Raw genomic sequence first — 12,382 nt, 5'->3', positions numbered from 1 at the left:
TTTTTTCTTTTTGCAAAGTTCCATCGCTTCCTTTGCCTGGTTTTGGTTGCTCCCGCTCAGACGGGGCTGGGAATACAGCTTAACCATGTGGTGGGTGAAGGCTAAGCACGCTAATACGCTGTGCATGACCACAACGCTTAGCAAAAGGCAAGCTGGGAGCCCGGCAGAGAGGAGCACAGCAAGGCAAGAGCTGAGCCCAGAGACGTGTTACGGTGAAGGAGCTGCGAGCAGGGCAGGATCTGCCCCATCTCTCTGGTAACTGGCCAGCTCGTGGGTCGTGTTGCGCTGGGAGGAGGTGGGTACCGGGAAGGACACCGGGAACAGTTCCCACGTGTGTCCCCAGTGCCTGAGGTTTGGGTCAGCAGCCCCCTACAAGGGCTTGACGCGCTCCTTGGGAGCATGGCTGTGTCTGCGCTCAGGTCGGGGTAGGGGTGTGGGAGATGCCAGACTGAACAGTGCTGGCCTGAAGGAGATGGGAGACACCACGACGCTGTTGACTCCTCCACACAGTTTAATAGCTCAGGGTAGTGGGAGAGGCTGGAGGTAGCAATGGGGCAGGGCACCGGCAAGAGCCACGCTGCAGTGCACAGGGCTCCCCACGGCAGATGGCCACCTTCCCAGTCCGGCCAAAAGTTTTTTCCTCTCTCTGACTCCAACAAAACTGCTTCTCCCAAAAATGAGCCCAGGCTGCTGAGCAGAGGTGTTTGCAGCCAGCTCTGAGCCACATGCTTGGAAAGCCCAGGATTACTGGGAAGAGGGGATTTTGAGCTGAGGCTCAACTCTATTGATGTTGACCCTGCATTCAGGCTGCATGATGCAGCCCCAGTGCAAGTCCCTGGCAGCAGTCGTGCCTCCCTCAGCTCCTGGAAACCCTGTGTGTACCCAAAGGCCCAAGGCACCAGCTGCAGCAGGAGACAGGTCCGGGTCCCAGCAAGGCTCCCCTCTCCTGCATGGCATGTTCTGGGCTTCTCTGCCTTTGCTCAGTCTGCTGGAGAGGAGGTTTGCAGGCTCCCTGACCAACTCCGGCTGATTCTCCCCAGATAAGCTGTGAGTCACCTGGCTCGGCTCAGGCACAACAGGCACAGGGCATTTTTCTTCAGGAGCTGAATCAGCAGGGAAAAAAAAAATCACTTTGTCTCCTGAGAGGCTGCAGCAAAGGCATGGGGGAAAGCAGGGAGAGGGTGTTGGTAGAACTCAGCTGTGAACCCAGCCAGCTCCCACTGCCCCATCCCTTCCTGGCAGACCTTTTGCATGTTTGGATGCACTAAGGAGGCGTCACGGGGCTGGGAATGAGTAGCCACACATAGTGACTCCCAACAGGGCATTTTCCTCAGTACAAAACAAGTCTCCTCTCCAGTGATGAGACAGGTACGCCATGGAAAAGCTCAGGGAAACAAAGAAACTCAGACCGCAGAGACAAACCCTGGCCTGCTGCAACCAGGGTTTTTAGCTCTTTGGGTTTCAACAGCTCCCTCAGGACATGGGTGTTTCACCTGTGTCCCCAGACTGCTGTCGGGCAGTTCAGGCAGGCACAACGCCATGGCCAGCTGTACTCAGTGCAGGGGTCCTGTTGGGCTGGAATGGCCCAGCCCTGCATGCAGCCTGGGAAACAGGCCTGAGCTCCCAGTGCTCCCAACCAGTACCCGCAGCACCCTCCACAGCCAGCCTGTGTCCAGCCAGGCACGGAGCAAGTCTCAGGCCATCTCCCAGCACACCCTCATGGCCATCGGGGCCTCCACAGACATCCCTGGGCTTCACGTGACTCCGAGCAGCTCCTCTGAGAGCATCCCTTGCTCAGACCTTCTTGGGCACATAAGCCCCGTCAGCACTCCCATGGCTGAGCTGCTGCTTGCACCCACAGGATTTGGGGTGCAGCCTTCAGGCAGGAAGAGATGGCCACTAGTGAGGGAGGAACCCCCCCAGACAGCTTGTCCCACTCAGCATCCCCGGGTGTGCCCGGCCCATCTTGGGGACTCATGTACAGGCTGTGACTTGCCGCCTGTGGACCACTGCCATCAGAGATGCTCTGCAAGGGGCCTCCTCAAAGAGAAGAAAGGAGGTTGAGAGATTGTTTCCCTTCTCTGTATTAAAGCTGTCTGGTTTAGTACTTGTTCACGCTGGTGAGTCAGTTCTCTCTGAGCTGGCATTTGTTCCTGGAAAAAAAAAAAAAGGCACAACAAACTTAAAAAGAAGAAGGAGGGAAACAAACATCCTTTAAAAAGCCCCTTTGGCTCAAAAGGAGGAAAGAATAATCAGGCAGATGTCTCCTGCGGCCCAGCCTCTCCACAGCCCCCCAGCTCTGGGCAGGAGTCCCCCAGCACACCAAGCTGCCGCTACTTCATGTTCTTCTTCCCCACATCCTGCCAGGAAAAACTGCTGAGAGGAAATCTTCTCCAGCCAAAAGCTGCCTTTCCTTCTCCCTGGACTCCCTCTTACTCTCCAGCCATCCTCCTAGCCAAACCCAAGAGCTCTCGCCATGTTCCCGTGACTCTTAGTCACCTTCAGCACAGTCAGCCGTGCTCTCATCTCTTGGCCAAAACCTTGTCTTGCTGGTACCCTGCGCCCTTTGAAGAAGCCCATTCCCCTCGTTGGTGGAGGCACGAGGGACAATCCTCTGCCTAGCACCTCTGCATTAAGTGCAGAGTCAACAGCCACCTCTGTGCAGACATTGCGGAAAAGCCCGTCTCCTGCCCATGTTTCGCAGGCAGTGTCCCTGTCACCGCCCCGCTGATGGGGCTGGGTGCAGCCAAGGGAGAGCCCTCCGGCTTGCCCTAGGCAGGACATCCCTCTCCTGTGCTTCCCAGCGCTGGGAGGTGGTGGCCATAACTTCCCAGCCCAGAGCTGCCCTGAACTGTCATGAACTTGGGCTGCGGTGAGGTTACCCCGGGACGGAGGAGAGTGCGAGGGACATTGATCTGCTCACATCTTGCTGACTTCAGCATCCCTGGGAGAACTGCTTGGCTCCAAGCCTACCCTCACCCCCTGCTTTAGCAGAGGTGCAGTTCAGGGAAGGGTTAACCAGGTGCCTAATTACTACTCCCAGCTGCCTGACAGGTTGTCAATTAGAAAACAGCTCCAAAAAGCCCCCCCACCCAGCAAGGTGCTGTGACTGGCTGGGGTGGGCTCCTGGGGATGAAGAGTCCTTGCTGAACCCTGTGGCTGCCTGATGGTGACAGGGCTGCTGTGGGCCCCAGGCTTGGAGGTACTGGGAGAGCTGGGATCCCTACGTGTCCCCCAGCCTGGATGGGGAAGGGTCTGCAGGCTGGACCCCAGCGTGTCTCCCTGCTGAGGAAGGGGGTGAAGGCAAGGCTGCAGCTGGCTGCGCTTGACCCTGCCTCTGCATGGTGCTGGCGGGGGGCTTGGGGGTGATCCTGTGGGGCCATGGGACCTGTCTCTGTACCAGAGATTGTGTATTTGCTGAAAACTGAATAACTTGCCGTCTTCACAGGCCTTTTCCCACCTGGCAGCTGCCCCAGGCCGAGTCATCCTTGTGATCCTGTTGAGAGGGAGCCAGTCATGTTCCTGTGTGGGTCCTCAGGACCTGCAGCCAGCAAGATCCACAGCACCTGAGGTAAAATCATAGAATCATAAAATGTGTCCTGCTGAGCTAAAACGAAGTCCCCTGCCATCAAGGCAGATCCCAGCCAAGCTCTTGGTGTCCCCAGGCGAGAAGAAAGGGTGTGGAAGTCCCTGGGGGTTTGGGTGGCAGTTGGGCACGTTGTGGTTGTCCTGAATCCCAGCACGGTGCAGCGGCCCCTGCCAGCCCTGGGTGAGTGGTCTGGGGCTGAGCCCCTCTCTGAGGCAGGACGAGGACCCCAACATTGGGGGGAGCCCTGCAGCAGGCTGCGCGCGTGGCCCCACCTCTGCCAAGGGGGGTGTCACCCCTGACATCTCAAGGCATTGCTTGCTGGCCTTTTTTTTGTTTGTTTTTGAAATGGGAGGAGGGGGGAAGAAAAAAAGGGAATTTCTTAATTTGTGGTTAACTCAGAAAGGAGAAGCGCCTGCTGAGGGAGCGCTGGGGACGGTGCCTGTGAGGAAACTGTGCCGCTGCTCGAGAGGGTCCTTCAGCCACCTCCACGCTGGGGACACTGTGGTCCCAGGGGACATGGGTCCTGCTCTCCTCCTGCTGCTCAGCACAGCTGGCATCTGGCATGGTAGGTTCACTGACATCCCCCCCAGAGCCCTCCGGTGGCTCCGTGTCACTCCGGCGTAGTTTGGGGATGCAGCGAGGGTTTGCTGGGTGTCTGGTCGGAGTGCTCCATCCCTCCTCGGGTGAGGAGGGGTGACCGCCTCGGTGGGGAGGGGGCAGTGATGAAGTTGGATTTAATGGACGCTCATCCCCAGCGGTGAAGGGTGCAGCTGGGCTCCCAGTCGTGGCTACCAAAAGCCTGCTGTGGGCTGTGACGGTCCCTACTTCTGACGGCTGCTGCGGGCAGGCTCGAGGAGCATCAGCACGGGTAGGGAGTGGGCAAGAGAAGATGCCATGGAGCAGACATGGCAGGGGAGAGACGCCAGCGTGGCGTTTAGCGTGGACTCGGCTGCAGCAGCTTTCTGAAGGCCATCCAGAGGCAGCTGTCCTCAGAGGGAGGAGAGGGGTGGAAAGAGGAGGTGTTGCTAGCCCGTGTTGGCTTTGGAGCCCAGCTGTGGTCAGGGCTTGCTCTTGGCTACCTACAGCACTGCCAGGGTAAGGCCGAGGGGTATGGAAAGGTGCACACGGCATAGGAAGAGCCCCGGCAGTGGGGACGTGGGAAAGGGAAACTTCCCACTGTTTAGGTCTGGGCAGGGGTTAGGAGGAAGGAAAGGTTCAACAGAAACTCTGTCCTGAGGGAAGCTGTTTCTGAAATAACCCTTTGTCCAAACGAGGCAGAAGCTGGAACCTGCAGGTGAAAGAGTTGGGAAAATCTGCTGCATTAGCACCTTCCAATGCACCTCGTGCCTGGTTGGAGATGGCTGAGGATTGCTGTTTTCTGGTGCTGCTGGCATACACAACTGGGCTGTAGAGCCAGGAGGTGATGAAAACAGAGCTCAGGCAGCCAAGAGGGGAAAGATGAATATGCTTGGGGTTTTGAGGCTGCAGAGGTGGCTGAGTGGTGACAATCCATCAAACTGAGGCACTGACACTGTTTTGAAGTTTGCAACCAAACAGATAGAAACCAGTATTACTAATCTTACATCTTAAGTGCTGGCAGCCTCTCAGATCTTGTGTGGCACTTTCCTTCATTTAGCTCTTGAGCTTGCTTGGGTACACAGTGAGACTCTGGTGTGAAGTCCCTGCAGGAGGGGACAATCTGGGGAAGCATTCAGCATGTAACGGGGAGGCACCATATCCCTCCTGAGCCACTGCAGGGTTTGTATTTCAGCCCAGGAAATTTGCATCCCTCTTGCTGTTGCACTGCATGGTGTTTCACATCAAGTCATGTCCTCAACATGTTGAGCAGGCTGTTTCCAGGTTCGATGTGCTGGGAACTGGGTGTAAACAGGATTTTTAATTTCTTATGGTGCTTTTTTAAATGTCATAGGGCCTAGGCAGGTCTGATAGATTTGTGAGTGATGGTAATGATATCTGTCAGGATCTCCCCGAAGTTTCCTTGAGGCTCTGGGCAATGCAGGTTGCTAGCTGTGACATCCTCATCAGGCACTGTCTGCCATCTCGGGGTGTTGGACTCACCTTTGTCTGAGTACCAGCACTGTTGGCCATCTGCAGCACAAAGCTGCAGCATGCCGAGGTTGTCCGAAGCAATAGCCTCAAGCTGGAGCCAGAGCCCAACTTAATTCTACCTCTTGGATTGCAAATGCATCTTCTGAGAGCAGCCAGGGCTGATGTGGTATGACCATTGTGATCTGGGCTGTTGCCAGGGGAGTGTCAGGGGCTCAAATCCCAGCTTTGGATCAAGCAGAAAGATTTGTGAGCTGATCAGGTTTCATCTGTGTTCTTGGCCATCCTGAGAGGGCAAATGCATCTTCTGAGAGCAGCCAGGGCTGATGTGGTATGACCATTGTGATCTGGGCTGTTGCCAGGGGAGTGTCAGGGGCTCAAATCCCAGCTTTGGATCAAGCAGAATTAAAATTTGAAACCTGATCAGCTCACATATATGTTCTTGGCCATCCTGAGAGGTCTTCCTGGGGATGCTTTTGTTTTCTTGTTGTGGATGAATCTAAACCTCTGAGGTAGAAGACCCAAGCAGAGACATGATGAGCACCCTTTCCCCACCTCAGCCCCCCAGATACTATAGGAGATGTCCTCAGGAACAAAGCTGTTCCTTGCTGTCATTGAGGGGGGAGCGCAGACCTGGTATGGTCCCTCCCAGGGCCAGACCTTAGCCTGGTTATCCCCTGGGACCAAGTCAGGGTCCTGATGACTGGCTTCTGTGGCTTCTTGAGCATCTCTGTCTTAGCAGCATTCACTTCTCTTTCCTCATCGTTACCTTCCTCTACTGAGAGTTTGGAAATGTTTTGACTGGCATTGGAGAGGCAGGGACAAAGCCTGCAGCTGTAACCAGAGGTCATAGTTACACAACTCCAGTGTGGTAAAACCTTTGGCCAGCAGTTACTGGCAACGCTGTGGAAGCTGCTGGAGAGCAGCAGAGAGACATCCTTGGGCTTCGTGCAAGATTGCACACTGGTCAGCAGGAGGAAAGGGCTGCTGGAGGAGGCCACTTCCCCATCCTGGAAAAGGACCTGCTGGTTAGACTCTTCCACCAGCACACGTGGAGTGAACGCTTGGGTGGTCTTTACGTGGTATTGTCCTGCATTTAGTGTCTCTGCCCTGTCCATCCTCACTCTAGTTGTTTGGTGGTTGTGCCATTCACCAGAGCCTCCAGTGATGGCCTGAAGGCTGCTGGCTTCAGCACTGTTACAGAGAGCACCTACTCTGAGCCTTTTCTGGCCATAGCATCCCAGTAATAACTGGAGGCTGATGATGACAAGGACACAGAGGGATGTGACTCTTGGTTTGGCCATAGCAGGAGGACAAGAAAAACAAGGACCAGTTACATGGTCTTTCCCTGAGCCAGTTTGAATGCAGCCCTGAGTCAAATGGTGCTGAGACCTTGGAGGTAGAGGGAGAGCAGGTGAGGGGAAAAGCATCCAGTGACAGAGAGTTAAGGCAACAGAGATGTGTCAAGCCCTGCTAGAAAACACAGCTTAGCAAAAAGGAACACTGTATCTCAGATATGTGGAAAATGCAGCTTTGTAAAGGATTCTGGGATATGGATTTTTTTCTGCTCTGGGAATAAATGAGGCTTTTCCTGTTTCCACAGAAAGATAAAAGCATCACACACACGCGCACACAAAACCCCCTATACAAAAAACAACCACACACACACAGGGAGATAAAATGTCAAATATTCCATGTTCAGAAGCTCCCTGTCCTCTGCTGCTTCCCCCAGGGCCAGCGAGTGTGATCCAGGCTGTGTTTGGGTTTCCCCTGGGCATCTGCGTCGTTGTCACGTACCAGCAATGCTCCTCAGTGCCTCCAGTCTCATATTCTCAGCCCTTTGTTGCATGGAGGGAGGCATCAGCCCAAGGCGGCTTAAATGATGCTCTTTGGGCTCTGGTGTTAGAGCCCGGAGCGTGGCTGGTAGCGCGGGACACACGTTTGTGACTCGGACACAGGCTTCCTTGCAGGTAGAGCTGTGAGCAGGGGCGGATGAGATGTGATGCTGGCTGTGTTACAGGGACAGTGTCCAAGGCAGGAGCTGGGAACAGATAGGCTTTAAAATGTCTTTGATGTCCCTTCTCCCTTCAACAGGTTTGGGCTGTGTAGGGCTGTATCATTTGGCCACAACACTCCCTTCCCCTGAAGGATATAGAAATGCAGCTGGACTAATGGTACCATTATATAGTGTCTTACCCTCTCCCATTTCCTGATGATTGGGTTTTTTATGTTCATTTGGACAAAGAATCTTCCAACTAAAGAGCTCCTGTGAGCCCAGAACAGGCTGCTGCTGAATTTGAGGCATCACAAGACTAAACTCAGCCCTTGTCTCTGCTGCCACCACCCCACTGCCTGCAGTGACCTCCTCTATGGAGAGCAACAAATTGATAAATTGGGCAGCTACCTTTCTACTTAGTATTATTTGAACCTGGATGTGTGTCCCTTTAAGATGTGAGGATGGGCTAGGAACTGGGAAGGAAAGCAGAAGTGGGAGAATAGCTCTTGTAGGGGCCTGAGGGGGGTGCAGAGCCCCCCAGACAGCCATTTGCAATGTGTTTCCTGTCCTCCCCAAAGGCCTGGTGTGGGGGTGGAGGTCCTACTTCTTCCCTAGCCCCACGGCACTGATTCATTTCTCGCTTCCCCCCCCACCCTAAATATAGGTGGTGACTCAAAGAACTTGCTGACACAGCAAAACAGGGAAAAAAATATTTCCTTCTGACACTAAGGGCTGGCGTGGGACCCTGGTTCCCCTTTATCCAGCCAGAGGAATCCAGCTGGGTTGCCGTGCCGGTGTCAGCATGGCCTGCTGTGCTGTAGGTACAACCGCAGCTATGGGCTTGCATTGACCCCTTTAGCTTTTCTGGGCCTCAGTTTCCCCATCCACCAAATATGAATAATAATGCTGACTCGCTTTGTAATGTTTTGATGGTATCTGTGAGGAAAACACAGTGTGACTCCAAGGCATAAGTGTCCTTCAAAATCCACTGCCCTGCGACAAAAAGCCAGCCTTCCCAAAAGGCATGTGCTGACCCCCTGCCCTGTAAAAGCTTCCCAGATCTGTTCTAGCTCCTCACAGCACTAATGAAACAGAGTGCCCCATCCACTAGACTTGGCTTAAACTTCACCGAATGATGTTCCGGGCTAACCAAGTTCATACAGTAGCTCCAGCTCTGGCACACAGGGAATGCTGTTGCAAGAGGCAAACCCCGACATGAATAAATTTGAAGCAAGCATCTGGCCTAATCAGCTTCGGGTGGTTGTTTTTTCTGTCCTAATCCTCTAAACATTCACATGTGGGGTTTTCTCTCTTCCCTGACATTCATTCCTTGGATTCTCAGGCGATGGGGTCTGGTGGGATGGAGAGTGGCTGGAGTGACACAAGCCAAAGACCCAACCTGAATTTCAAGCCCAGCCTCTTCCCGATGCTGAGCTACTCCATGCTCAGCAGTGTGAACTCCAACCGAGTGTCTTTAGGGACCATTTTTGCATCTTCACTCTTGCTCTCTTTCCTTTGTAGGTTCGGCAGCCCCAGTGATCAGCCCTGACCTCCGTTTCCTGGTTGTCAACACGGGTGACCCGGTCATCTTGCACTGCTCAGGAGAGTCTGAAGTGGAATGGAAAAGCCAAAATACTACATTCGGAAACCGCACTAGCAGAACACTCAGTATTCCCAGTGCCACTTACAGAGATACAGGCACCTATAAGTGTGCTTATGTCAACAGCAGTGACAAGGGCATTGCAACTGTGCATCTGTTTGTGCGAGGTAACCCTGCTTCCCGCTTCCCACGTGCTGGCAGAACAGCCTCCTTGCAGGGAGAGCAGCCTTCACACAGGTCCTTGCTGTGGCTGTGTGTCCGGGGGAGCCGTGCAGGCTCCTGCTGGGGCAGTGGCTCACACACAACCATGTAAGCCCACATACAACTGGGCCCGTGGCTGAAGAACTGGGGTAGAGGACGGAGCATCTACGTCTCGGGCATATCTGTAAATGGCCTGGAGCTCTTCCCCCATTTACCTTGGCTTCCCTTCCTGAAAAAAACAGGGATGGAAGTCTGTTTGGTGTTGTAATGAGCAGTGAGATCTGCAAAATTGGAGAACCATATTGCCAGTACCCCACATACGGGAAAGTCACAAGAGTCACATCCTCACAACATGACCTAAACCACAAATCTTTTACCACAGAAAAAGTTATGCTGTGGTAGCTCCACCACTGGAGTCCACCCCTTCCCTTGTACCAGAGACACCGTCCTGGGCAGGGAAGCTGGAGGTCTGATAAATTAACACCATGGTGAAAAGTTTAATTAGAGGTAAGCATGCTTCTCAGTCTCTCTTGCCTAGTACACTTAGAGCTGATTGCTGTGCTCTCTGCAGATGCCTTAGCAGGAACTGGGCTTGTCGTGTGAGTTTTTGGAGGCTGAGTCAGGCAGGCGTTGAGCAGGGCTGGCCCAGCACTGAACTCCCACCGCAGCGCAACGTTGTTGGCTTGCCTCTGCTGGAATGCGCTTCTTGGCTTCAGTGCGCTTTCTGATCCCGTTCTCTCTCCTACCTTTTTCTCCTCCACAGATCCCAGCGTGGTGTGGCACACTCTAAAGTTCCGGATCTTCGTGACCAAAGGTAGTAATGCTGAGCTCCCCTGTCTCATCACGGCCCCTGAGTACGGCTCCAACGTGACTCTGATAAAGGATGATTCCTCTTCCCTCCCACCTGGGACCAACTATTCTTTCAGTGCTGAGAAAGGAATAACAGTATACAATGTGCAAAGAAACCAGAAGGGCTTTTACCAATGCCAAGTGGATATAAACGGCAAAATAAAGAAGTCACCAAAAATAAGACTGATCGTGGATGAAGGTAAAGGATTGGGGTTGCTGCTGCCCTCAGGGGGACAGCAGTAGGTGTCCACAATAGATAGTTAAGGAAAAGCTCCTCGACAGTGGTAGGAAAGACCTTCTGAACCTGTAATCTTTAAAGGGTATTTAATGGAGGGAAAACTCCATAAGCTTCTGGCAAACTGGCACCGTCAGGTGGGTCCCCATGGGTTCAGTAGTATTCAGATCTTTGTGGGCACTATGACAGAACAGAGAAAAAAGTCCACCTCTCTCCCTGATGTTCTGCAAGTCCTCAGGTCCTGATGCTCAGGACGTAACCATGGCAGAAGGTTCCCCATTCAACCCATGGTGCTGACTGCTGCACTGTCCCCAACCTGTACTGCTTCCCATAGATACCTGCCCCAAAAGGACTGGCGATCCCCAGGGAAGGAGAAGGCCTGGGGTAAAGAGAGTGAAGAGGATGGCAAGGAGAAGGTAGCCAGGCACATGGGTCACTGGACCAGCTGATGTTGAATCTTACCCTGCTTGCCTTTGTGTAGCGCTGGAGAGGCCTGTGTCAGTGACCATGGACCCTGTAGACCATGTGCGGATTGTGGGCGAACCTTTTGAAGTCACTTGCAGAGTGATTGCTCCTTCCCACAAGTTTGACATCAGATGGGTGACAGCAGCAAAGAGCGTAAGTCGTGCAGCTTCAAGGGGGTAGAGGGCTACTCTGGAAACTGGGAGACACCGGGTGGTAAGGACTACCCAGACCCAAATGACCTGCAGGAAAGCCTTGAACTGCCCAAGCGAAGCAGCTACTCAAGCCAGCGGCAGAAATCTGAACATGGCCATCCTTTCCCTGGGATGGCACAGGGTCAGACATCTGCCTGCTGTCAGGATCTTGCTGCAAGAGAGAAAGTATGTTGTTTCAGCTGAGTTCATTGAGCAGGAGCCACAGCACCTACTAAGGCAACATTTTTCCACCCAGCCCTGCCAGGGCTTATACAGCAACAACCGTGCTCAGGACCCACAGTTCCCCAGAGAAAAGACACGAGTGAAGACAGGGAATGCATTTCAAAATCTGTCATGCTGACTTTTAACTGCTAGATGGTGAAGCACTGGGACAGGTTGCCCAGAGAAGCTGTGGATGCCCCATCCCTGGAAGTGTCCAAGGCCAGGCTGGATGAGGCTTGGAGCAACCTGGTCTAGTGGAAGGTGTCCCTGCCCATGGCAGGGGGGTTGGAACTGGATGAGCTTTAAGGTCCCTTCCAACCCAAACCATCCTATGATGCTATGGTTAGATAAAGTTTGCTGTAAGTCCTTACTATACTTGATGCCTTTATTACGGGGTTGAAATAACATACCAGACGTCTTTGTATCACACAATATAAGGCCAACTCACATGCAGAAGGCTGACAACAGCTACAACCCTTCCTGCTGTGGAATATCTGCCCTGAATACCTGGGTTTAATACTGATCTCCACACAGGCAGCTTTCAGTGACAGGGGCTCCGTAACAAAGCTCAGTAGCCCAGAACTGAGGTGGTGGGTGCGTTTATCATAAATATTCTGTTCCATCCTCTGTCCTTCCAAGAAAATGCCTGACGTTCACTCCCTGGCTGACAGGTCAGGAGTACTAAAAATATTGGCTTTGAAGAGGAGAACTACATCATCAGCGACACCCTGTCTGTTCCAGCCGTGACCATGGAAGATAGTGGGAAGCTCAGTAGCCCAGAACTGAGGTGGTGGGTGCGTTTATCATAAATATTCTGTTCCATCCTCTGTCCTTCCAAGAAAATGCCTGACGTTCACTCCCTGGCTGACAGGTCAGGAGTACTAAAAATATTGGCTTTGAAGAGGAGAACTACATCATCAGCGACACCCTGTCTGTTCCAGCCGTGACCATGGAAGATAGTGGGAAA

At 53.4% G+C, this 12,382-nt stretch overlaps 1 protein-coding gene across 1 annotated transcript in view; it reads left to right on the top strand.

Annotated features, from left to right (window-relative positions):
- The first annotated feature begins 4,105 nt into the window (after positions 1-4,105).
- The window catches only part of CSF1R (colony stimulating factor 1 receptor), a 20,614-nt gene continuing 12,337 nt past the window's right edge, over positions 4,106-12,382 (top strand). Inside the window, exons 1-5 of the mRNA XM_010161860.1 lie at positions 4,106-4,154; positions 9,174-9,419; positions 10,217-10,501; positions 11,019-11,155; positions 12,287-12,382. The exon at positions 12,287-12,382 is cut by the window's right edge and continues 55 nt beyond it. Coding sequence (XP_010160162.1) covers positions 4,106-4,154; positions 9,174-9,419; positions 10,217-10,501; positions 11,019-11,155; positions 12,287-12,382 — 813 coding nt within the window. The remainder of the gene's footprint in view (positions 4,155-9,173; positions 9,420-10,216; positions 10,502-11,018; positions 11,156-12,286) is intronic.

This window comes from Eurypyga helias, unplaced genomic scaffold (assembly GCF_000690775.1).
Source record: "Eurypyga helias isolate BGI_N326 unplaced genomic scaffold, ASM69077v1 scaffold4462, whole genome shotgun sequence".
Lineage (NCBI taxonomy): Eukaryota > Metazoa > Chordata > Aves > Eurypygiformes > Eurypygidae > Eurypyga > Eurypyga helias.
This window is presented reverse-complemented; position numbering and strand designations above follow the sequence as displayed.